The 23,729-nt window shown below is 45.3% G+C and overlaps 2 protein-coding genes and 1 pseudogene across 3 annotated transcripts; 1 reads left to right on the top strand and 2 right to left on the bottom strand.

Moving 5' to 3' along the window:
• The first annotated feature begins 2,264 nt into the window (after positions 1-2,264).
• Positions 2,265-9,338, top strand: LOC311128031 (complement component C7-like). Its single transcript, XM_084159971.1, has 17 exons — positions 2,265-2,486; positions 2,570-2,631; positions 2,724-2,799; positions 2,907-3,048; positions 3,228-3,375; positions 3,559-3,697; positions 3,788-3,916; positions 4,021-4,264; positions 5,734-5,847; positions 6,063-6,229; positions 6,340-6,568; positions 6,751-6,922; positions 7,069-7,156; positions 7,275-7,407; positions 7,929-8,117; positions 8,252-8,348; positions 8,470-9,338. The coding sequence occupies exons 1-17, from the start codon at positions 2,295-2,297 to the stop codon at positions 8,771-8,773; spliced, it is 2,625 nt and encodes an 874-aa protein (XP_084016097.1). The 5' UTR covers positions 2,265-2,294; the 3' UTR covers positions 8,774-9,338.
• Positions 9,141-13,942, bottom strand: LOC311127465 (complement component C6-like; annotated as a pseudogene). The gene is made up of 9 exons: positions 13,852-13,942; positions 13,137-13,246; positions 12,595-12,793; positions 11,626-11,740; positions 11,264-11,397; positions 10,906-11,082; positions 10,478-10,556; positions 10,029-10,267; positions 9,141-9,820 (listed from the first exon to the last, which is right to left on the bottom strand). The product of its transcript is annotated as a complement component C6-like (transcript).
• A 5,807-nt stretch (positions 13,943-19,749) lies between these two features.
• On the bottom strand, positions 19,750-23,699 carry rgs7bpb (regulator of G protein signaling 7 binding protein b). Its single transcript, XM_084159797.1, has 6 exons — positions 23,191-23,699; positions 22,389-22,561; positions 21,266-21,396; positions 20,939-21,083; positions 20,683-20,753; positions 19,750-20,580 (listed from the first exon to the last, which is right to left on the bottom strand). The coding sequence occupies exons 1-6, from the start codon at positions 23,338-23,340 to the stop codon at positions 20,489-20,491; spliced, it is 762 nt and encodes a 253-aa protein (XP_084015923.1). The 5' UTR covers positions 23,341-23,699; the 3' UTR covers positions 19,750-20,488.
• Between the last annotated feature and the right edge of the window lie 30 nt (positions 23,700-23,729).

A 23,729-nucleotide genomic window follows, 5' to 3' on the forward strand; every position in this document is an offset into this window, starting at 1 on the left:
TGGGGCCACAGTGTCTCCGGACCGCTCCTGTCTCAGCCTCCAGTATTTATGCTGCAGTAGTTTATGTGTCGGGGGGCTGGGGTTAGTTGGTTATACCTGGAGTACTTCTCCTGTCTTATCCAGTGTCCTGTGTGAATTTAAGTATGCTCTCTCTAATTCTCTCGTTCTCTCTTTCTCTCTGAGAACCTGAGCCCTAGGACCATACGTCAGGACTACCGGGCATGCTGACACCTTGCTGTCCCCAGTCCGCCTGGCCTTGCTGCTATTCCAGTTTCAACTGTTCTGCCTGCGGTTACGAAACCCCTACCTGTCCCAGACCTGCTGTTTTCAACTCTTAATGATCGGCTATGAAAAGCCAACTGAGAGACCTGAGCCCTAGGACCATACGTCGGGACTACCGGCCGTGGTGACTCCTTGCTGTCCCCAGTCCGCCTGGCCTTGCTGCTATTCCAGTTTCAACTGTTCTGCCTGCGGTTATGGAACCCCTACCTGTCCCAGACCTGCTGTTTTCAACTCTTAATGATCGGCTATGAAAAGCCAACTGAGATTTATTCCTGATTATTATTTGACCATGCTTGTCACTTATGAACATTTTTGAACATCTTGGCATGGTTCTGTTATAACCTCCACCCGGCACAGCCAGAAGAGGACTGGCCACCCCTCATAGCCTGGTTCCTCTCTAGGTTTCTTCCTAGGTTTTGGCCTTTCTAGGGAGTTTTTCCTAGCCACCGTGCTTCTACACCTGCATTACTAGCTGTTTGGGGTTTTAGGCTGGGTTTCTGTACAGCACTTCGAGATATTAGCTGATGTACGAAGGGCTATATAAAATAAAATTGATTGATTGATTGTTAAATTGGTAAAATTCTTTTTTTTCTTATGTGTTTTACAGGTGAAGTAATCCAAAAGTAACTGAAAGTAATCAGATTACGTTACTGAGTTTAGGCAATCCAAAAGTTATGTTAATGATTACAATTTTAGACAGTTAACTAGTAACTGTTTACATTTTTTTTAAAGTAACCTACCCAACCCTGAGTATGGGGACCTGGCCAACTGGATGATCCCGGTATGATCATGTCTCTTTCACCCTGCTGGCCGACCGTAGGACTACATATGTGTATAATGAATGTTTAAACATGTGTTCTCTCTCTTCATTGCCTTCCAAATGGAAAGATGGTGAAGGGAATGGGAGGGGGTATGGACCTAGTGGCCAGTGTAGGAACCAATGTGGTGGTGACCATGGAACATTCTGCTACGGTACACAAGTACCTATGGTACTTTATACACATGACTTTCTACCCTATACTAGTGTACCTAACCTAATACACTATATGGTAGTAGTGTACCCTATACTAAACACTATAGTAAAACCTTTCTCCCTCCACACATTGTTTGTGTTTTATCTTAATAGGTGTCCCCAAATCTAAGCTCAATGCAGCAGATCTGAACCCAGTGATTGTAAAACTTTATTTTACCATTCCACATGGCCATAGTGCTACACATGTATGAGGACATGTACTGTAAACACCACATCACTATGGGAGAGAGGAATACATTAGTGAAAGGTAAATACTGTATGTTTAAGAGGGCCTGCAGGCTTGGTGAAGGTATTGACAGTTGACAGCAGAGAGGATAACGGAGTCAGTGGGCTACAACGTGCCCATGGCTTACAACAGATTCAGCCTGTCGACGAATACACTGCACTCCAAGGACTGGTCATTCAAAAGCTCTATATTTGATGTTATTAATGTCTGATTGTTTTTATTTTTAAATGACACATCTAACTACCTCTAATAAAAATGTGTACTTGAGTTTTTCAGTAAATTATGAAACTCAAAAGCTAAAAACAAACTATTTATTTTGTTCAGGATGGGATGATAACTCTGTCTGCTGCTATATTGTGTCTGCATGATATCATACATACAGTCAGTCATACGTTACATACACATTTACTTGGGAGCAACTGGAGTAGACAAACTCATACAATATGGCTCTACTAACTTGGGTAAATACAGGCTTGTGACCTTTGTTCCAATGGTGCAGAGCAGAGACTCATCCAGGAAAAACCATGATTACGCAACTCCCTCCCAACTCAGAAACAAAGTCCTGGTTCTGCTTGAACAAAAACACTTACTTCATGATTGCACATGCAGTATTACCCAATACCATCACAAAAACATTGACACCACCAACACTTTTACTAGAAATGAATAAAAGCCTATCGCAAAATGGATAGAAATATACTGATTAGGTTTGTTGCTGGCACAGGGCTACAAGGCCCCCATTCATTACGCATCATGCAAGGGAGGGGGAATGCATCCTTATTGTTGTCTGGCTGGGGGAGAGAACATGAGTGTTTCTCCAGTGTGGAATTTCCTGTACTCTGGGTGCTGTTGGGTAAGCTCTCTCTTCACTGGCTAAATGAGCTGGGCTCACTGTGCTGGACCAGAGGTAAAGACCTGTCTGTCTCGTTGGTGTGCATCATGAAGGTAAGGAGCTCTCACCTATCCTCTCAATATTAATGATGATTACTATAACTATCTGACTGTGTGAATGTCATTATTTCTCCTAGTTGAACTTGGATGTAACTCTGTCCTGTCTGACTCTGTTACTCTCCTGTCTCCCTCGTATGCGGTATGTACTGAGAACCAGAGTGTCTAATTCATGGTTGACATTTAGAGAGCTACGTAAAAGCTGAACATTATTGTCTCCATCCATCCACTTAGCTGTGAGCGCCCTGAGAACTGCAGATGGGGACTTTATGGGGAATGGTCTGAATGCGATGGCTGCACAAAAACACAGGTACACACAGTCAATCACACGCACACACTTAATTGCATTGACTTCAAGAAAGGAAGGTATTTTTCTTACTTGGATGTATTAATATGATGTTTTCTGAATATTTACAGGTCCGCACACGGACAGTTGAGGTGTTTGCCCAGTATCGGGGCAGTCCATGCTCTGGGGAGGCTTCTCAGAGTCAAGAGTGTGTCCCCAAGAAAGGATGTCCCCTGGCCACAGGCTGTGGAGAAAGGTTCCGCTGTTCCGCAGGTACTTTTTAAAATCCACATTAAACCAGTAAAAATAAACAATTTATGTATATTTGTGCACTATAGTACTGAATTAGTGTATTGTTTTGTGTGTGTGTGTATTTTCATCTCATACAGGTGACGGATATGTATGTATATGATTAATAAACAACAACAACTACATATGTATGTGTATCTTAGGACAGTGTGTGAGCCGCTCTCTGGTATGTAATGGAGACCAGGACTGTGAGGAGGGCGGGACAGACGAGAGACACTGTGATGCTGACAACAGCCACTATGTGTGTGACCTGGACAAGACTCCTCCCAACTCTGCCCACACTGGCAAAGGGTAGGCACACCCCCCTCTACCACTAACATCATATGACATGTGTAGTACAACACATCTTGCAAATTTGATGTAATGGTCACTAAGCATTGGCTATACTGTATTTCCCAACATGTTGATGTTATCATCTAGGCTTGTAGATGTGTAGATGGGTATCTGAGTTAAGGTTTGAATTGTCCCCTGTAGGTATGATGTGCTGACAGGGAAGTTCAGGTCTGGTGTCATTAACACACTAAGCTTCGGAGGGCAGTGCAGGAAGGTTTTCAGTGGAGACCACAAGACCTTCTACAGACTGCCTCAGAGTATCCTCAGGTACACCTTCCAGGTGAGCCATACTATACTACAGGTCTGGTTTAGTAACAGGCAGTAACTTACTGCTGAAGTAATACAACTACAATCTGTGGGATCTTCCTAGGTGGAGGTTGAGAATGACTTCACCGATGAGGCCTATGAGAGCTCCTGGTCCTACATGAAGCACATCCAGGACAACGCCTTATGGGGACACGATCGCCGCACTTTTCACACAGAGCTCAACAAAGACAAGGTGACTCACTGAGACTATAGCTGGTTGATGACAATATAGCCCTGCGTGAGTATGTACAGTGTGATGGTTAGGTCTTATCTGCGTGTGTCCCTCTCTTCTGCCAGTCTCACAGGCTACTGATCATAAAGAATCAGGTGGAGCTAGCCCAGTTCCAGAACACCGTGCCCCAGTATATCACTCTGGCTGAGGGCTTCTGGAAGGCCCTGTCCTCCCTCCCCACCACGTACAGTTACCCAGCCTACCGCTCCATCCTGCAGACCTACGGCACCCACTACTTGTCAGAGGGGGCTCTGGGGGGCCAGTACCAGGCCCTGCTGGAGTTTGACAACGAGGCCCTCAAAGAGACCAGTGAGTAGGACCCCTTTCTCACCAGATAGAGTTAAATATGGTATTAGTTGCTTTGAATGCATTAAATCAAATCAAATCAAATTTTATTGGCCACATGCGCCGAATACAACAGGTGCAGACATTACAGTGAAATGCTTACTTACAGCCCTTAACCAACAGTGCATTTCTTTTTTTACAAAAAAGTAAAAATAAAACTACAACAAAAAAAGTGTTGAGAAAAAACAGAGCAGAAGTAAAATAAAATAACAGTAGGGAGGCTATATATACAGGGGGGTACCGGTGCAGAGTCAATGTGCGGGGGCACCGGCTAGTTGAGGTAGTTGAAGTAATATGTACATGTGGGTAGAGTTAAAGTGACTATGCATAAATAATTAACAGAGTAGCAGCAGCGTAAAAGGATGGGGTGGGGGGGCAGTGCAAATAGTCCGGGTAGCCATGATTAGCTGTTCAGGAGTCTTATGGCTTGGGGGTAGAAGCTGTTGAGAAGTATTTTGGACCTAGACTTGGCACTCCGGTACCGCTTGCCGTGCGGTAGCAGAGAGAACAGTCTATGACTAGGGTGGCTGGAGTCTTTGACAATTTTGAGGGCCTTCCTCTGACACCGCCTGGTATAGAGGTCCTGGATGGCAGGAAGCTTGGCCCCAGTGATGTACTGGGCCGTACGCACTACCCTCTGTAATGCCTTGCGGTCAGAGGCCAGGCAGTTGCCATACCAGGCGGTGATGCAACCAGTCAGGATGCTCTCGATGGTGCAGCTGTAGAATTTTTTGAGGATCTGAGGACCCATGCCAAATCTTTTCAGTCTCCTGAGGGGGAATAGGCTTTGTCGTGCCCTCTTCACGACTGTCTTGGTGTGTTTGGACCATGATAGTTTGTTGGTGATGTGGACACCAAGGAACTTGAAGCTCTCAACCTGTTCCACTACAGCCCCGTCGATGAGAATGGGGGCGTGCTCAGTCCTCTTTTTTTTTCCCTGTAGTCCACAATCATCTCCTTTGTCTTGGTCACGTTGAGGGCGAGGTTGTTGTCCTGGCACCCCACGGCCAGGTCTCTGACCTCCTCCCTATAGGCTGTCTCATCGTTGTCGGTGATCAGGCCTACCACTGTTGTGTCGTCGGCAAACTTAATGATGGTGTTGGAGTCGTGCCTGGCCATGCAGTCATGGGTGAACAGGGAATACAGGAGGGGACTGAGCACGCACCCCTGAGGGGCCCCCGTGTTGAGGATCAGTGTGGCAGATGTGTTGTTACCTACCCTTACCACCTGGGGGCGGCCCGTCAGGAAGTCCAGGATCCAGTTGCAGAGGGAGGTGTTTAGTCCCAGGAGGTGTTTAGTCCCAGGAGGTGTTTAGTCCCAGGAGGTGTTTAGTCCCAGGATCCTTAGCTTAGTGATGAGCTTTGAGGGATTACAAATCCTTTTCAACCATTCTCCCTTTTCTGAGTTCTGATTTCTTCTTTGTCTGATTGAAGGCACAACGGATATGGAGTACCAACGGTGTGTTACCAAGAAGAAGCGCCGCTTGTTCAGGAAAAAGGTCAAAACCACATGTGAGAAACTGGTGAACTCTCTCAAGACCTCCAAAGGTAGGTCCTACAAGTTTTTATGTCACCCTTAGTACACCTTACATACGCAGTATGCACCACGAGTGCTACAATGAATAAAAAACAACACAGTAGTAGAAAATATCAACAAGTCTGAATTGTTAAGAATAGAAAGCTACTGAATTGAATAGGTCTGAATTGACAATAACAGACACATTGAATTGTAATCACCTCTTCAACCACGATCCTGTCTGCAGAGTATAACAACCACAAGCTGCCTATTAAGACCAACGTCATCGGTGGAGACACGTCCTTCATAGCTGGCCTAAGTGTCCTGGACCTGGAGAACCCTGAGGCCAATGGACAGATGTATGACCAGTGGGCCCGCTCTGTCAAGGACTTCCCTCAGGTCATCAATATGAAGGTAGCATAATCACATACATCTCATATAACTATAAACTTTTTATTCAATATATATCATCTTTTTTTGGGATGCCATCATGTTATACTGTATCATGTCCATCCATGTTGTAGCTGCGGCCTCTGTATGAGCTGGTGAAGGAGGTGCAGTGTGCCGGGCTGAAGAAGCTCCATCTGAAGAGATCTACAGAGGAGTACATGGCAGAGGAGCATCCCTGCCACTGCCAGCCCTGCCAAAACAACGGGCAGCCCCTGCTGACTGGCACAGAGTGTAAATGTGTCTGCAGGCCTGGTACCTCGGGCCCTGCCTGTGAAAGTGGCACTGTTATAGGGGAGCAGCCAGGTAAAACAACCTAAATTGCTCACTTCCTGTACTGACTTGTCCACTGACACTGTATTGTTCCTACAGGCCTCTTGCCTCTGACACTGAGCCAGCAGGATTTCAGATCAATGTATGATGTTGTTGTCCATTTATCCATAATGATTGAGTTATAAATGTGATATTTTGGCTCTGTCTTTTATAAGGGGTGATTCATGGGGGCTGGAGCTGCTGGTCGTCATGGGGATCTTGTTCTCAAAGTCAAAGGTCAAGGTCTAGGACCTGCACTAACCCCGCCCCCAGACGAGGGGGCCTCCATTGTGTGGGGCTGCCCACAGAACACACTTCCTGTGAAGAGCCAGACCTACAACATTTACAGTGAGGAAACTTGACCTGTCACCAAATACGCTGTGTACAACAAGCACACCTTAGCACAGTAGCTACAGTTACAATAACCTCAATAGACTTGACCAGTTGCCACATCTGCTTCAGATTATGGGGGTTGACTGTGTGTTTGTCTGCAGGATGATGGAGCCTCAGTGTTTTCGTCTCTCTAGAAGTCCACCCAAGACATGTGGAGCCCCACCAGCCCTGAGGAATGGCTTTGTCCTGGTAATGGTCACCTTTACATTCCTGTTATCTGTTGCAGAATTCAATAACCTTAATTGAAGTGTGTGTGAATTTGTCTGCTGTATGTTGTGAAAAAGCATCCATATGTATTTGTATCTAGAGCCCCAGAGATGTATACCTTGTGGGCAGTAAGATTGAGTACTCCTGTATAGAGGGCAACTACATCACTGGAGACACTGTGGCAGAGTGCACTGACAACAACAGCTGGACCAGAGGACCAATGGAGTGCAAGAGTAGGTATTCAATGGGTTACCTTTTTAAAACACTGAGGTTGGATCTAACTCACTCAAACCACAGAGTTTCTAAACCCAGAGACGCAACATCGCAAGACTTCCGGGAATGCTTGCCAAGCAGACCAGGCCGGGGTTTGGGGTTTGAGAAGTCAATGAGAGAAGTGAACAATTCTTCTTTTAGATGTTAATTTTCTCAAAATCTAAAGGCACAACCTAGAGTCAAGACAATGTCTTAAGTAGTTGAACATGTTATTACTCCGACCTCGTGAAAGTGACCAACACACATTTTCATTTTAGTCAAAAACAACTTTTATATAGAAGGAGTGCCTTTGATTTGATGGCCTGCACATGCACATTTCGGCACGAGACGACCGTTAGAACCAATTACATGTTTCTACGCATGAGCTTAGTTAGCCAACTTCGCCATGACATCGCCTGCAAGTGTGATCGGGGATTTCTATTGGAGAAGCAGTTTTAGCCTATCTTCATACTGTACTGTCTTTGCTCAAACTCTATTCTAGGTGCAAGATGTGATGTTCCGTCCCTTGAGAATGATGTCACAGGCACGCCCTTGAAAGTGATCTATCAGATCGGGGACAGGGTGTCCCTGTCCTGTCCTGTGGGGATGATGAGAGAGGGCATGGCAGAGATCATCTGCAGCTCCAGTCTGCAGTGGTCTCCATCCCCAGACAGCATAAGGTGCAGAGAAGGTAAGAGAACCAGAGATTCAACTGCTACATGGGAATCAATATACTGAATTCTTAGCATCTGTACTCTGAAATGAAATGAGGATGCATCCCTTTCAATTAAATATTAATTTTGATGTCTTTATTCTGTGTGCCAGTGCCAAATGGTCCCACCCCTCCACTTGGCTTGAACTGCAAACTATGGGAATCACCAGGAAAGAGTCAGTGTGTGTGTAAGCTTCCATACCAATGCCAGTGAGTATTTCAACTGTAGTCTTTTCACATTTCTTGACTTTTGACAGGGTAATACAACTAAGTATATACAAGCCATTGGAAATAAATAAGAGATTTTAATCTGATTATTTGTATCTTAAAGGCCATCCCTGCAGTTATGTGCCACCCTCCACACAGGCAGAACAAGTAAAGTGGGCATGTGTCAACTTGGAGCTCTGCAGTGTCTGGGGCGGAGCTTCAAGCTGGTGAAGGACAGTGATTGTGATTGGTCGAATCAGGGGCTCACTTCCTGCCAGGAGGAGTGCTTTGACACCTCCGTCCAGCTCTGTGTCAAACTACCAGACAATGCTGTCGCTGTGACAATGTCAGAATGTGAGCTGGGGGCTCGGAGGTGCCAGGGGGAGCAGTTTGATGTGGTCAGCATCGAGGCCTGTTCTGCACTTTAAAACAGTATTCTTAACCCATAATTGTAATGTTTTTGGGGTTTTTTACATAGAAGAGAGGTAGTCCCTTATATTCTAATAAAGTGTACATCAAGGTAGAGCTATCCATTTCTACTCTACATGGTAATGGTAATGGAGGGAACTATCCCATTAAGCATTTGACTTCAGGCAACGTTTTTTGGATGTCCTTTTTTGGTCCTCCATCTTTTTGGGGTATTTTTTTGGTGCTGTCCGGACTGTCCTTGATTTCAATGTCCACGGCAGCTGAAATTTGGCCATAGAATCAATGACTGAAAAATACGTATTTTCAATGTCTGTAAATGACAGCTTGTCAACTTCCTTAAAATATGTATTTTTATCTTTCATTCAGCATCTAAAATGCACCTAATTTCAATGTCCGGAAGTATTTTTTTATATTTTTGACGTCCGTATAAGATGTCTTTTCAATGTCTGTATAAGATGTTTTGTAACCTTTCAGCACCTGAAATGCACGTTATGTCAACGTCTGGAAAATACATCTAAAAGATTACTGGGATTGTTGCAAGTTGAAAATAAAGAGCAAAGGTTGCGTTTTTGTTAATTTCAATTAAACGCTACATTGTGTTTACAATAAAGTTGATTGCATTAAGTCACAAAAGCAAATAGTCAACAACAACAAATAGTCACAATACCAGTACAAAATAACCTGCAAAGAAGTTAACAAACTCAATTTTAGCAAATGAAGTTGAACCAAGCTTCAACTGAAACGGGACAAAATGTGCTCCTTCTGAACGTTAGTCTTTATAGTTAAATGTAGTGTGTGCTCTATGGTATTATGGACAGGGAGAGAGTGATAGAATATGGGAAGAGGATGGGGACAGTATGAACTGATTGTGGACTCTTCACACAGGCCTTCGTTGAGAATCTAAAACACCATCTTTCTACACTTGATGGCAGCCATGGAGCACAGGTTCATACTCCTCTTGCTCTGGGTCTTCAGCAGCTTCACACAGAACATGTGTTCTCCCTCAGGACAGTCCTTGGGAACTTTACAGAGACATTGTTTGGACTCTGAGTACACAAAGACAAAAGGAAAGAGCACAGGGATATGAAATTATTTTTGCTATGTTGAAACCCTATCAACAAATTAATATTTGACAAATAATTAATTGTATTGCATCTTAACTAGTTAAAACTATTTGCAGATAAGGTTATTTCAGCTGAAAGTGGTCAACTGCTATCTGAATCGTAGAGAGAATCTGTGTCCAGTCAGAGTTACCGGTCCAGCTCTCCGAATTGTAACAGGTGTTAGAGTTGCAGGGCTCCTGGACAGCTCTTGGCAGACATGGTGGCACTGAACTTGGCCCAGTCCAGGCTGACCGCATCCTTGTCACATGGACCCACATTCATGGAGAAGAACTGGTCACCATGGCAATGACCTGAGTGGAAACCACAGTAGGACATCATCATAACACTGCCAACTTCAGCACGGAAGATGCAGAACTAATTTTGTATGCGCTGCATTACACACAACACATACAAAGGTAGCGCACACACAGACATGGAAACCATAGATCAATCCAAGTAGAGGACAAATCTAGAATAAACAGACTGATTTGGGAACCAAATGATTCCAGTGGCCTTCAAATGCATGTGATTAGCTAACATTAAAAGGCACTTAACATCCCATTAATATGAAATTATTCATGACTTCATGAAGATTGATACATGAAAGCCACACAGATACATTTGGAACTATCATGCCTCTCTCCTCCCCCACATTGAGTGTTAGGAACAAACGGCTTATCTGGACAGACACACAGACAGGACAAACATCCAATTACGTAATTGTGTAATTGAATCCTATTGTCAATCATGTGATCTTCACTTGATTGTCGATACACTATATCAGGGTTCTTCAATTCCGGTCCTGGAGGGCCGAAACACCTCTGTTTTTCATCCTCTCCTTCTAATCAGGGGCTAATTCAGACCTGGGACACCAGGTGAGTGCAATTAACTACCAGGTAGAAATAAAAAACAGAAGTGTTTCGCCCTCCAGGACCGGAATTGAAGAACCCTGCACTATATGATGACTTAATAAGGACACCAACTTTCCACCAACATCCTCTAATGTTTCTTCAAAACCCCTTTGAGACAGTCTCTAGCTATTTTGCAGTGCAGGTAATCAGGAAGTTGAGGCTCCCAGGTTAGACTCTTACAACAGGTGTAGAAGCCCCGCCCTGATGGTGTCATGCTTTTCTCAGTGCAGTCGAGTCCCACAGAGTGGCCCACCTTGTACTACTCAGGCATGGCAGGTGGAGGGCACACCTTCCCTAAGATGGAGGACAAATACTCAACAAAATTGGTTTCAAATTACAACAAAAACGGATGTCATAGATAAGCTATTGAATTGGAAAAACATGTATTCCAAAGTCCAGAGGTTTTTTATGGAGAGAATGTTATGCCTTCCGTTCACATTCTATACATATATTATAATTAGCAGGAAAGACTTACTGATGCACATCCCTGTGGGCGGGGTCCAGGTCCCATCAGGCCGACAGTTGATGAACTGGTAACCCTCCAGCTCAAACCCTGTGAAGCACAGGAAATCCTCCATGTCCCCAAAACTCATAGTAATGCTTATCTTTCTGCCACAGAAAAGAACAAAGAGAGAGAGAGAGAGACAGACAGACAAAGACAGAGAGACAGAGCGAGACAGAATGATGAAGATGGTAACTAAGGGTACAAAGACAGGGAAAGGTCACCTGAGACTATGTGACATCACTGAGAGCTGGCCCAGAGCCTTTGGAAATAGCACTCTTTTCATGGTCTTTAGTTAGCTCTTTCTCTGTTAGCTTTGTTAGCAGTTAGCTGTTAGTCAGGTGGCTGTTAGCAGGACTCTTGGGTTTTGGGCAGCCCTCCACACTGGGAGGCAAGCCCTCTGCCCACCCTTCTGTGGCAAAGTCCTCATCATTGACACATACATTTTGCCTGCGGAGGAAAAACACACCAACACAAAATCAGAAACGCACTCAGGCATATACACTCACTGGGCAGTTCATTAGGTACACCACCCCGTTCACGAAAATGGATCGCTTCTACAGACAGTAAGTCATGTGGTCGTAGCTTGCTATATGAAGCAGGAATCGAGGCATTCAGTTCGACTGAACGTTAGAATGAGCAAAACGAGTGACCTAAGCAACTTTGAGTGTGGTATGATTGTCGGTGCTAGGCGCGTCAGATCCAGTATCTCAGAAACAGCCGCCTTCCTGAGCTTTTTACGCACGACAATGTCTAGGGCTTACCGAGAATGGTGCAAAAAACTAAACATACAGTCAGCGGCAGTCCTGTGGGTGAAAACAGTTTGTTGATGAGAAAGGTCGAAGGAGAATGGCAAGAATCTTGCAAGCTAACAGGAGGGCCACAAACAGACAAATAACGGTGCAGTACAACAGTGGAGTGCAGAATGGCATCTCGGGAAACGCACAAATTGTCGATCCTTGTCAGGGATGGCTATTGCAGCAGAAGACCACATCGGGTTCCACTCCTATCAACTAAGAAACGACTCCAGTCACCACGCGATCACCAACACTGGTCAATTGAGGAGTGGAAAAACATCCCCTGGAACATGATAGCAGCGAGTTCATATTTTGGATGAGAGAACGGCTGTTCGCAGCATGAATGTACCACCGTCCAATCTGCAGCAATTGCGTGATGCCATCGTGATGCCATCGCTTCAGCATGGACCAACATCCCTGTGGAATGTTTCCGTAGACTGCCCCAAAGAATTCAGGCTGTTCTGGAGGCAAAGGGGGTCTGAGCCGGTACTAAATAATAAACTGGACAGAGATGAAAGGAGGATGGAGATTAAGCATCCATCCTCCTTTCTGGCCTGTCCCTGGCAGGGTTTGCCCCCCCTCAGGGGAGCGGAGTTGTTGCACTCTCTGGTACGATTCTCTTCATGGACACATCACAGGCACTCCATGCTCCCCAGCAGCTCCAGTAACCATCTACTGCATCTGAGGAAACCAAATTGAAACCTGTCTAGTGTAAATAGACCAAGAGTCAAACCAAATTCAGCACTGTCTGGTGTGTACTTGGACCAGGAGTCAAACAAAATTCAGCACTGTCTGGTGTGTACTTTGGACCAGGAGTCAAACCACATTCAGCACTGTCTGGTGTGTACTACGATGGGCAACAGCTGGTGACCCCTTTCTCACAGGAAGTGACATGGTTTTTGTCTTAGGACAGTGCTGTATCTCAAAAAGATTGTATGAATACACTATATCACAGCTAATCATAAACATAAGTCATATATACACAAACAATGAATTAACTGAATTAATTGTTTTCATATTTCATTATATTCCATAGAGTGAGTTCTGACCTCATACTCCACTACAGCAGGGTTGTCTATGAGGGATTTGGCCCAGTTCTTATAAGTGGTGCTGTCAGGGGCAGCCCCTTTCCTCTCCCAGGCCTGCAGCCTCTCAGGTCCTGCCTCCGCGCACAATGAAGAAATACTTTTTTGACGACTGCACGAAAGAGCCTTACCAACAACGAGGTAACAGTAAATGGTGAAATTCCAATTCTCATCACAACCTTTGAGAGAGATACATAATGCAACCTAACAAGTAAAAAGTAAAGATGACTAGAGCAATGTTAGATTTGTGTGTACCGGTAATAAAAAACAACAACAGGTTTTTGAGTCATCGTATTGTCGGAGCATCTTATAGCATTTGAACTTTGTGAGTATATTATGATGTTTGTGCTCGACTCAGACCTGAGGCATCCTTTGGTATGCTCTTCTGTTAAACCTATGAAAATCAAACACAGACAAATAGACAAATCATGAATTTGGTACAAAACAAGGAAAACTGGTCTACCCGTGGGTGTCGTGCCTACTTTTGACCACTAGGTTGTGCTCTTGTGCCACTGTTCGTGAGATCCAGTCGGCTGTTTAAAGTAATCTGGGATATCCACCTGTTGAAGCAGAACCATAGCTAGACCTAATCCCAGACTGATCCCAGACCAGTTAAACATGGGGAAATATCCTGAGATGAGATGTAGTAGTACTGTACCTTGATCTCAAAGCTCTCTACGTTGGCTGGGTCGCAGTAGTAGAGCCTGTAGCTGCTGCCTCAGGTTGCAGGTGTCCCCCATGAACATGTTCTCCAGAACCGCACCCCTCATGTCCTCTGCCACAGTGTCGAACCTGAAACAGGACAATAACACAAGCCAGCAGCATTGACCCTGAAGTTACTTTACTTTTCTTCAAATCACAGGACACGTTGAGTGTTGGCAGCAATATCAAGATATTCCATGACTGATACATGAAGCAGTCCTTATCTGTTTTTATGCCACTGACTACTGCGAAACATCTACTGTGACATTGACCACTGCTCCAGACAATGTCTTATGCTGACCTTTGACCTTTAACCTACCTGCTTCCTATGAGGTCAGCTCAGGGACCACTCTCTTCTCAACAGGACACAAAATGTTGAATTCATCACAGTTATTGTCATCTGAGTTGTCCCCACAGTCATTCTGTTTATTGCATGTTAGTTTGGATCTGATACAGCAACCTGCAACAAGGGGAAATATACAGCACCAGTCAAACGTTTGGACACACCTACTCAAGGTTTTTTTTTTTTTTTTTTTTACTATTTTCTACTTTGTAGAATAATAGTGAAGACATCAAAACTATGAAATAACACACATGGAATAATGTTGTAACCAAAAAAGTGTTAAACAAATCAAAATATATTTTATTTTTTAGATTCTTCAAAGAAGCCACCCTTTGCCTTGATGACAGCTTTGCACACTCTTGGCATTCGCTCAACCAGCTTCATGAGGTAGTCACCTGGAATGCATTTCAATTAACAGGTGTGCCTTGTTAAAAGTTAATTTGTGGAATTTCTTTCCTTCTTAATGCGTTTGAGCCAATTAGTTGTGTTGTGACAAGTTAGGGGTGGAATACAGAAGATAGCCTTTTTGGTAAAAGACCAAGTCCATATTATGGCAAGAACAGCTCAAATAAGCAAAGAGAAACGACAGTCCATCATTACTTTAAGACATGAAGGTCAGTCAATCCAGAAAATGTCAAGAACTTTGAACGTTTCTTCAAGTGCAGTCGCAAAAACCATCAAGCGCTATGATGAAACTCGCTCTCATGAGGACTGCCACAGGAATGGAAGACCCAGAGTTACCTCTGCTGCAGAGGATAAGTTCATTAGAGTTACCAGCCTCAGAAATTGCAGCCCAAATAAATGCTTCACAGAGTTCAAGTCACAGACACATCTCAACATCAACTGTTCAGAGGAGACTGTGTGAATCAGGCCTTCATGTTCGAATTGCTGCAAAGAAACCACTACTAATGGACACCAATAATAAGAAGAGACTTGCTTGGGCCAAGAAACACGAGCAATGGACATTAGACCGGTGGAAATCTGTCCTTTGGTCTGATGAGCCCAAATTTGAGATGTTTGGCTCCAACCGCCGTGTCTTTGTGAGACGTAGAGTAGGTGAACGGATGATCTCCACATGTGTGGTTCCCACCGTGAAGCATGGAGGAGGAGGTGTGATGGTGTGGGGGTGCTTTGCTGGTGACACTGTCAGTGATTTATTTCGAATTCAAAGCACACTTAACCAGCATGGCTACCACAGCATTCTGCAGTGATACGCCATCCCATCTGGTTTGCTCTTAGTGGGACTATCATTTGTTTTTCAACAGGACCATGACCCAACACTCCACCAGGCGGTGTAAGGGCTATTTGACCAAGAAGGAGAGTGATGGAGTGCTGCATCAGATGACCTGGCCTCCACAATCACCCCACCTCAACCCAATTGAGATGGTTTGGGATGAGTTGAACCGCAGAGTGAAGGAAAAGCAGCCAACAAGTGCTCAGCATATTTGGGAATTCCTTCAAGACTGTTGGAAAAGCATTCCAGGTGAAGCTGGTTGAGAGAATGCCAAGAGTGTGCAAAGGGTGGCTACTATGAAGAATCTAAAATCTAAAATATATTTTGATTTGTTTAAAACTTGTTTGGTTACTACATGATTCCATAGGTGTTATTTAATAGTTTGACATTTACATTTTAGTCATTTAGCAGACGCTCTTAACCAGAGCGACTTACAGGAGCAATTAGGGTTAAGTGCCTTGCTCAAGGGCACATTTACGTCATTTAGCAGACGCTCTTATCCAGAACGACTCACCAATTGGTGCGTTCACCCTATAGCCAGTGGGATAACCACTTTACAATTTTTTTTTTTTTGGGGGGGGGGGGGGGGGGGGGGGTAGAAGGATTACATTATCCTATCCCAGGTAATCCTTAAAGAGGTGGGGTTTCAAATGTCTCCGGAAGGTGGTGAGTGACTCCGCTGTCCTGGCGTCGTGAGGGAGCTTGTTCCACCATTGGGGTGCCAGAGCAGCGAACAGTTTTGACTGGGCTGAGCGGGAGCTGTGCTTCCGCAGAGGAAGGGGAGCCAGCAGGCCAGAGGTGGATGAACGCAATGCCCTCGTTTGGGTGTAGGGACTGATCAGAGCCCGAAGGTACAGAGGTGCCGTTCCCCTCACTGCTCCATAGGCAAGCACCATGGTCTTGTAGCAGATGCGAGCTTCAACTGGAAGCCAGTGGAGTGTGCGGAGGAGGGGGGTGACGTGAGAGAACTTGGGAAGGTTGAACACCAGATGGGCTGCGGCATTCTGGATGAGTTGTAGGGGTTTAATGGCACAGGCAGGGAGGCCAGCCAACAGCGAGTTGCAGTAGTCCAGACGGGAGATGACAAGTGCCTGGATTAGGACCTGTGCCGCTTCCTGTGTAAGGCAGGGGCAGGGTCGTACTCTCCGAATGTTGTAGAGCATGAACCTGCAGGAGCGGGTCACCGCCTTGATGTTGGCGGAGAACGACAGGGTGTTGTCCAGGGTCACGCCTAGGCTCTTCGCACTCTGGGAGGAGGACACAGCAGAGTTGTCAACCGTGATGGCGAGATCATGGAACGGGCAGTCCTTCCCCGGGAGGAAGAGCAGCTCCGTCTTGCCAGGGTTCAGGTTGAGGTGGTGATCCGTCATCCATACTGATATGTCTGCCAGACATGCAGAGATGCGATTCACCACCTGGTTATCAGAAGGGGGAAAGGAGAAGATTAGTTGTGTATCGTCAGCGTAGCAATGATAGGAGAGGCCATGTGAGGATATGACAGAGCCAAGTGACTTGGTGTATAGGGAGAAAAGGAGAGGGCCTAGAACTGAGCCCTGGGGGACACCAGTGGTGAGAGCACGTGGTGCGGAGACAGCTTCTCGCCACGCCACTTGGTAGGAGCGACCGGTCAGGTAGGACGCAATCCAGGAGTGAGCCGCGCCGGAGATGCCCAGCTCGGAGAGGGTGGAGAGGAGGATCTGATGGTTCACTGTATCAAAGGCAGCAGACAGGTCTAGAAGGACAAGAGCAGAGGAGAGAGAGTTAGCTTTAGCAGTGCGGAGAGCCTCCGTGACACAGAGAAGAGCAGTCTCAGTTGAATGACCAGTCCTGAAACCTGACTGGTTTGGATCAAGAAGGTCATTCTGAGAGAGATAGCAAGAGAGTTGGCTAAAGACGGCACGCTCAATAGTTTTGGAAAGAAAAGAAAGAAGGGATACTGGTCTGTAGTTGTTGACATCAGTGGGATCGAGTGTTGGTTTTTTGAGAAGGGGAGCAACTCTCGCTCTCTTGAAGACGGAAGGGACATGGCCAGCGGTCAAGGATGAGTTGATCAGCGAGGTGAGGTAGGGGAGAAGGTCACCGGAGATGGTCTGGAGAAGAGAGGAGGGGATGGGGTCAAGCGGGCAGGTTGTTGGGCGGCCTGCAGTCACAAGTCGCAGGATTTTATCTGGAGAGAGAGGGGAGAAAGAAGTCAAAGCATAGGGAAGGGCAGTGTGAGTAGGACCAGCAGTGTCATTAGACTTAGCAAACGAGGATCGAATGTCGTCAACCTTCTTTTCAAAGTGGTTGACGAAGTCATCCACAGAGAGAGAGGAGGGGGGGGGGGGGGGGATTCAGCAGGGAAGAAAATGTGGCAAAGAGCTTCCTAGGGTTAGAGGCAGATGCTTGGAATTTAGAGTGGTAGAAAGTGGCCTTAGCAGCAGAAACAGATGAAGAAAATGTAGAGAGGAGGGAGTGAAAAGATGCCAGGTCGGCAGGGAGTTGAGTTTTCTTCCATTTCCGCTCCGCTGCCCGGAGCTCTGTTCTGTGAGCTCGCAATGAGTCATCAAGCCACGGAGCTGGAGGGGAGGACCGAGCCGGCCGGGAGGATAGGGGACACAGAGAGTCAAAGGATGCAGAAAGGGAGGAGAGGAGGGTTGAGGAGGCAGAATCAGGAGATTGGAGGGAGAAGGATTGAGCAGAGGGAAGAGATGATAGGATGGAAGAGGAGAGAGTAGTGGGAGAGAGAGAGCGAAGGTTGCGGCGGCGCATTACCATCTGTGTAGGGGCAGAGTGAGTAGTGTGGGAGGAGAGCGAGAGAGAAAAGGAAACAAAGTAGTGGTCAGAGACATGGAGGGGAGTTGCAGTGAGATTAGTAGAAGAGCAGCATCTAGTAAAGATGAGGTCAAGCGTATTGCCTGCCTTGTGAGTAGGGGGGGACGGTGAGAGGGTGAGGTCAAAAGAGGAGAGGAGTGGAAAGAAGGAGGCAGAGAGAAATGAGTCAAATGTGGACACAGGGAGGTTGAAATCCCCCAAAACTGTGAGGGGTGAGCCATCCTCAGGAAAGGAACTTATCAGGGCGTCAAGCTCATTGATGAACTCTCCAAGGGAACCTGGGGGGCGATAGATGACAAGGATATTAAGCTTAAATGGGCTAGTGACTGTGACAGCATGGAATTCAAATGAGGAGATAGACAGATGGGTTAGGGGAAAAATTGAGAATGTCCACTTGGGAGAGATGAGGATTCCTGTGCCACCACCCCTCTGACCAGATGCTCTCGGGGTATGCGAGAACACATGGTCAGACGAGGAGAGAGCAGTAGGAGTAGCAGTGTTTTCAGTGGTAATCCATGTTTCCGTCAGCGCCAGGAAGTCGAGGGACTGGAGGGTAGCATAGGCTGGGATGAAGTCAGCCTTGTTGGCGGCAGAACGGCAGTTCCAGAGGCTGCCTGAGACCTGGAACTCCAGGTGTGTGGTGCGTGCAGGGACCACCAGGTTAGAGAGGCAGCAGCCACGCGGTGTGAGGCGTTTGTGTAGCCTGTGCGGAGAGGAGAGAACAGGGATAGGCAGAGGCATAGTTGACAGGCTGCAGCAGATGGCTACAATAATGCAGAGGAGATCGGGATGAAATGAACTAAACATCAGGGATTGGATGTCTTCATTATTATTATACAATGTAGAAAATAGTAAAAATAATGAAATTCCCTTGAATGAGTAGGTGTTCAAACTTTTGACTTGTACTGTATGTCTAGGGGCATTACTTCCTATATCCCTCCCAAATGACCTCCCAGGAGAATCGGTCTGTGAAGATAATTGGTTATTTCACTTGTCTTTCTGTCAAAGAAGACACCCAATTCCTGCATCAGCCACAAACCCAGCCTAACAGATAAGACAAAAAAAGACTTAAGACTCTAAGCCTTGACAACACAAAGTTCCAAGTTCCCGTCTTCCAATCCCTCCTTTTGAAACCCTCCATCCTGTCCCCTTACTGGAAGAAGGTTATGGAAATTCCAGATTCCAGTAATATTCACCAGCAGTAAGTTGTCTCTACAACTATGACACCTGACACTCCCTTGAGTGTGGAAAGAGTGGGGATGGATGGGACACTGCGTTCCTGTCACACTGATAAAATATAAAAGGGTTTCATGTTGTTTCATGGTGAAGTCTATAGGTCTGCAAGTACCCACAACTACAGAGAATATGTCCACTTGTCTCCTTCATTTGAAGTATACTCTCAGTGGATATCACGTGTGAAATCTGAAACCAACAAGAAACAACAGATCAGAGCCTCTCTATAAACCAGACAAAAATGATTATTTAAATACAAAAAGTTTATTCACATTATAAAATGGCCTATACATACTGTCAGCCGTAGAACAATCTATAGCACAACATCTATACACTACACATCTTCAACAATACTACTAGCAATATTCATGCTGTACACTTTCGGCCAAGACATCAAAATAAATCAATGCAAACGATTTAGACATCCAATCTTTAGATCATCTATAGTTAAATTATTCAAAGAAAGTTTCATCCAAAACAGAATTTTGACCAGCATTTATATACTGTATTTACATTAAATGAGAAATGTTTTTTATATGGAGCATTGCAAAGCCCTTGTGATGGAAAACGTAAGTTGGAGACAGATTTCCTTTCATGGAAGACTGCAAAAGAAGCATCGCACAGTGAAGAAATATAATGACATTCTGAGGAAGATGTCTAAAGGCAGAGATTAGTCAAAGCTGTCTACCAACATACTGCATCTCTTATGGCATCAGTTTTGCACATCTGTTTGTGCTCGCCTATGGACCTAAGGGTTCTCCTTTTCTACAAAGAGAGACAGCTTGAATAATATAATAGCAAAATATGCATGTTCATAACATTAAATTTGAATAGCTTTTTCTACATATTATCAAATGACTAAATAAAGACAGACTGATCAGCTTTTAGTTCAAAACAAAGTTCCTTCTCCAAATGGCAGTAATAACATGTAAGGTGTTGGGTAGGGTTGGTGTGTTGACCTTGCTGCTGCCTGCAGGACCCGACTGGCACTCAGCCGGACACCAGGCAGCAGAACCCAGAGAAGCGCCTCTTCCTTTGCCTGACCAGCGGGTATTGAGTGAGATTCAGCAGACTGCTGTCATCTAGACACAACACAGACAGAGGAACCTGAGTACAGTGCAGTGCCTTCCATCTCATGTATCTTTCATGATTTAACACACTCTTACAGTACAAATGCTAGTTACCTTGGTTTTTTAGTGGTAAAGGCATGGTCTCCCTAAGTTTGCTGAGTAGGTTTCTCATCTCTCGCATGTCCCTGAGGAAACAGGGTGAATCATGGGTAAATCCATTTACCACCTCTACATGGTCACAGAGGAAGCATACACACAAACTGAAACACAAACGTCTACTATAACTTGTAATGTCCAATACTATGTGGCCTGGGCTTTCTGTTGACCATGAGAGACCATGAGTGTGTAAGCATATTGCATTACACTGTACCTCTCTATGTTTTCAATATCGGTGCACACCAGCCAGGACTCATGTTGGTAGTCCACAGGTGAGGAGGAGCGCTCCTCCAGGATTGGTACATCAGAGCTCTCATCCATCTTGAAGTCCAGCCTGGGCTCCGGGTACGAATACTTTCCTGGGAAGGGGGATTTGCATATGATCAACATATAATACTGGGTAACCTGTGATGCCATGTGTTTCATGATGTAGCTACTTATTTCATTGTGTGTAGACATACTGCTCTCTATCTTGATATGATGCACTGAAAAAAATAATCTGAACTACCCTGCCCTCTGCCGGTTGAGATCGGTATTTCACCTTTCCTGTGGAGCTGCAGCACCCCCAGTAGACACATGGACTTGAGCATCTCCGTGATGAACATCTCCAGGCAGCACTGCAGCTGGATGAAGAGCCGGCAGATCTCTGGGTGGATCTCCCCATCCTCTGGCCTACAGCACATACACACACAGTAGGAGAATGGACAGTTTCAAATCTACCCTAGCCCTTCATGAATCCCCCTGGCTCTAAAGCAGGGATGGGCAACTTTGATGTGGGTGGGGGCCACAAAAACTCTGAACTCATCATGAGGGGCTACAGTAGCTTGAGGGTCTGCATACCCACATCCATACTCACACATGCAGTCAGAGCCGACCCTAGCCTTTTGGGGGCCCGAAGTGAAATTTTGTTGATCCATGGGCCTACAAAAAGAGGGCCGCTGGCGCTAATTGCCCATCCTTGCTCTAAAGGGACTGAAGGTGTGAGGGGTCTTTAATGGCTAACCAGAGAGCAGGTAATTCATGAGTAGGCTATAGGCTGGTGTCACAGTCAAAGTGTGAGATTATTCACACTTTATGTAATGGGGTGCACTTTCTTTTATTTTCCACTGTAGAAACACTGTAGAAATTATTTCCTGGAAATGTTAAAAATACAGAATTTCGATTATTTTAAAAGTAGCCTAGTACAGCACCTTCTTGATAAAGCAAAGCACGTTGGTAAAACAGGTTACTATATAGAGCAGTCCTGTCGAAGGGCACAACATGGATTGACACACTAGCACCATGGATAGCTCCAGTGGCAATTGAAGACGTCAACATATCACGTCCAGTAACTGTATCATACATTCCAAGTAGGCTACTCTACAGGCTTGGGGTCAATTTCATTTGAATTACAGTCAATTCAGGAAGCAGCCTACACTGAAATTCCAATACCAATTCTCTTTAATGGGTTTTAGGAAAATGTGGAATTGGAATTTGGTTTACTTTCTGAATTGAAATGGAATTGACCCCAACCCTGTTACTGTATTGAATTATCCTGTCGAATAGCGCGCCTTGGTTTGACAGACACTAGCACCATGGACAGCTCCAGTGACGATTGAAGACGTCAACAGATCACATTCATCAAACTGTAGCCTATCCGTATATCGTAGACGTAGATTCCTTACCCAGACCCAGATATCACGGTGAGGTTCTGATGGGCAGCTTGGGCCATAGCGCATCCTTTGGTCCTGGTACGGTGCAGCACCGCCCGTAAAGAGGGACAATCGGCAGAAATCTCCCCAATAGAGATGACCTGTTCTCGGTACAGCGCCACGAGAGTGTTGAATTCTTGGACAGTCTGAGAAGCAACATGTACAAATAACCCCTTTCAGCAAGTCAATGCATAGCTCTATAGGTTTTCAAGGGCCCAATATAGGCCTACACTTTAATAATAACACTATTGCACTATAAAGACATATATATATATATATATATATAGCTACTACAATATTACACCAAAGTGCCACAATTAGTAGGTATATATGCACAATTAGTAGGTATATATATATATATATATATATATATATATATATATATATATATATATATATATATATATATATATACCTACTAATTGTGGCACTTTGGTGTAATATTGTAGTAGCTATCCTTGTGACATGCCCTTGTGAGTGCAACGTACATTATTTCGTCTATCGCACCTTAAAGCGTTAAGAAACCATTCAAGGACAGTCTTAAATTAATTTCTTTATGGCTCCTGGACTCCCATGTACGACTTAGTTGGCAGATAAATGTAGCTTGGTAAAAAAAAAATGTGTCTCTGGTTAATTATATTTATAATATCCACGGTTGCGCATTTTAATTTGTTGTGGGGAAAATATGTGTAGGTTACAGTGTCTGCTCTTATACTAGTATGACAGAGATTACTCCATAGCTTCTACCAATACGGCACGATAGATCATATCTCACCATCCTACAGTCACCTACGGCCCGCTGGGCTTTCCGCGCGCTCTCGGTACTCTCCCGGCGCTCCGGGTCCCTCTGCGGTGGTTTGCCGAGCTGAAAAATGTTCGCTGCGGATCTTGGGCGGTTAATGCGCCGGTTCAGTGCAGAACACATGCATACACAGTCACTGATAAAACCCCACGGACAGCCTATCTATAGTATTCGTATGTTCAGCTTGCAGGACGACTGGACGAGTGCTAGTAGCGCATGGCTCGCAGCTCCTTCTCTGCATCTCTCTCCTCAGCAGCGAAGCGAGTCACCTTCACCCCAGCAGAAGGCCAACTGCGGCTGAACGGTCTTCTGTCGTGCCTTCACTTGAGAAGCGAATTCACCGGGAGCCTGAGACAACCATTTGTCACTGCTCCGACATCCCGTTAACTGTTCAGGCGTCGACGACTCCAAAGCAAGCGGGTCTGTCGCAGGAAAGTATTGAGTAAACGCAAATATCTCCAAATATTATTCGTATCTGGCATGAGCACATTCAAAGACCAGCAGGAATATGA

This window comes from Coregonus lavaretus, assembly GCF_964263955.1.
Source record: "Coregonus lavaretus genome assembly, chromosome: 4".
Lineage (NCBI taxonomy): Eukaryota > Metazoa > Chordata > Actinopteri > Salmoniformes > Salmonidae > Coregonus > Coregonus lavaretus.